The sequence below is a fragment of the Monoraphidium neglectum genome (genome assembly GCF_000611645.1).
Source record: "Monoraphidium neglectum strain SAG 48.87 unplaced genomic scaffold scaffold05851, whole genome shotgun sequence".
Classification (NCBI taxonomy): Eukaryota; Viridiplantae; Chlorophyta; class Chlorophyceae; order Sphaeropleales; family Selenastraceae; genus Monoraphidium; species Monoraphidium neglectum.
Genome location: NW_014007780.1, coordinates 1 through 1,593, shown reverse-complemented (window position 1 = coordinate 1,593; position 1,593 = coordinate 1). Strand labels below are relative to the sequence as shown.

At 71.9% G+C, this 1,593-nt stretch overlaps 1 protein-coding gene across 1 annotated transcript; it reads right to left on the bottom strand.

The window, feature by feature from the left end:
- Positions 1-885: 885 nt before the first annotated feature.
- MNEG_15977 (hypothetical protein) lies at positions 886-1,332 on the bottom strand (the record flags this gene model as incomplete). Its single annotated transcript, XM_014035551.1, has 1 exon — positions 886-1,332. A coding segment is annotated over one exon (447 nt), but the record flags the coding sequence as incomplete, so codon positions are not given.
- Positions 1,333-1,593: the final 261 nt, after the last annotated feature.

The following is a 1,593-nucleotide window of genomic DNA, read 5'->3' as shown; positions in this document are numbered from 1 at the left end:
AGGAGGTGTATTATCCGGGTGTGCACGTGTGGAAGCGAGGCAGGAGCGGGGGGCATTGAGCCAGCTGCCGCACGAGCGGGGCAACCAGGTTGGGGCGAAGGAGCGGGGGGTGTGAAGGGTCCTTTGGGGCTGGGCCGCGGCGCGGCACCGACGGACATGCCGGCCCTGCGCAGTAGCAAGCAACCGCCGTTGCTAACTGGAGCGGCGTTGCTCCTCAATCAGAGGTGGCCGTGGCGCGCACCGGGGCCCAGGCCGCCAGCAGCAGCGGCCCTTGACCGGCGCGCGCCAATTGCTGCTGGTGCCACGCACACCTGAAGGTTTCCGATGCGGTGAGGCCTGGGAGGGTCACGGGACAGATCGCAATCACGTGGCAGCTTCCGGTGGTCGAATCCCGGCGCAGCCTGGGCTGCCGCCGCCTGTGCAGGGCGGGTGCGCCGCTGCAGCACTGCGGCCGCGCAGCGCGACGCTCGTGGATGGAGACCCCTGAAGCGGCGAGGCCCGCTAGTGGTATGAGTCCCTGCAGTTGGATGGTCTGGCCGCTGCTTTCTAGGTTTTGCACCTTGTTGAGGCCACAGGTGCGTGGAGCTCCCCGTGTCGCCTGCCCCCCCCTCGGCCTCACTTTCGCCACGCGTGTGCGCCGGCCCTGCAGGCCTGAGTTGCAGGCCGGCTTTGCAGCCGTTGACGGCACAAACTTGGACCCAGGCCCAGCGAGGTCTCGCCCACAAGCCACTCCCCCCTTAAATGCCATGGTTTCTCACGCCCTGTGGTCACCCAAGCGCCGCCCATGTCAATCGTCACTGACGCTCTGCCAAGCAACAGGGCAGCATTACACCCTGAGATGTCGGCGTGAGTGGGTAAGCAGTTTAAAAAGGGGCCGCCGCAGGCTCACGGCGAACCCGCGCCGCCGGCGCCGATCGGCTCAAGCAGCAGCGCCACCTGCGCCCCCGCCCCCAGCCCGCTCCCCTCGAGCGTCAAGCTTCCGCCGCCGCCGCCGCTGCCGCCGTCGCTCCCGCTGCTGCCAACCGCCTGCGGCGGCTCTATGACGCGGCGCGGGTAGGACGACACCAAGCGATACTCCCCCGGCCACAGCCCGCCCGCGCCCTGGCTGTCCACAAAATCGAAGAGCGCAGTCAAGGGGTCCCCCGGCCTGAACCGCCGCTGCAACCGCGCGCCGTCCGGCAGCCGGAACGCGCACGAGGCGTGCGGCTCCGACGCCGCAGGCTCCGGCGGGAGCGCCGCGGCCGCGTCCGCGCGCGCGCGCAGCCGCCGCGCGGCGTCCTCCGCGGCCCGCTGCTGCTCGGCGGCAGCGGCGGCCTCGGCCGCCGCGAGGGCCTGTCAAAAGAGTGCGGGGAGTGGGGCGTCAGGGGGCGGAGAATGTGGCGCCGGAGGGCGGACGAGAGCCGGGAGGCAACATCAACCAGGCGGCACGGCGCGACAGAGCGGCCGCCCTCCAAGCAGAGACAAGGGCTGCGACGTTCGGCGACACCCAGCCCCGCGGGCCCAGTGCAAAGGCCAAGACAACGCCGCCGCTGGCGCCGCGGCCGTCCCCCGACGGGGCGCGACGCGGCGCGGCGAGGGCGGGCGCGCGCGCGC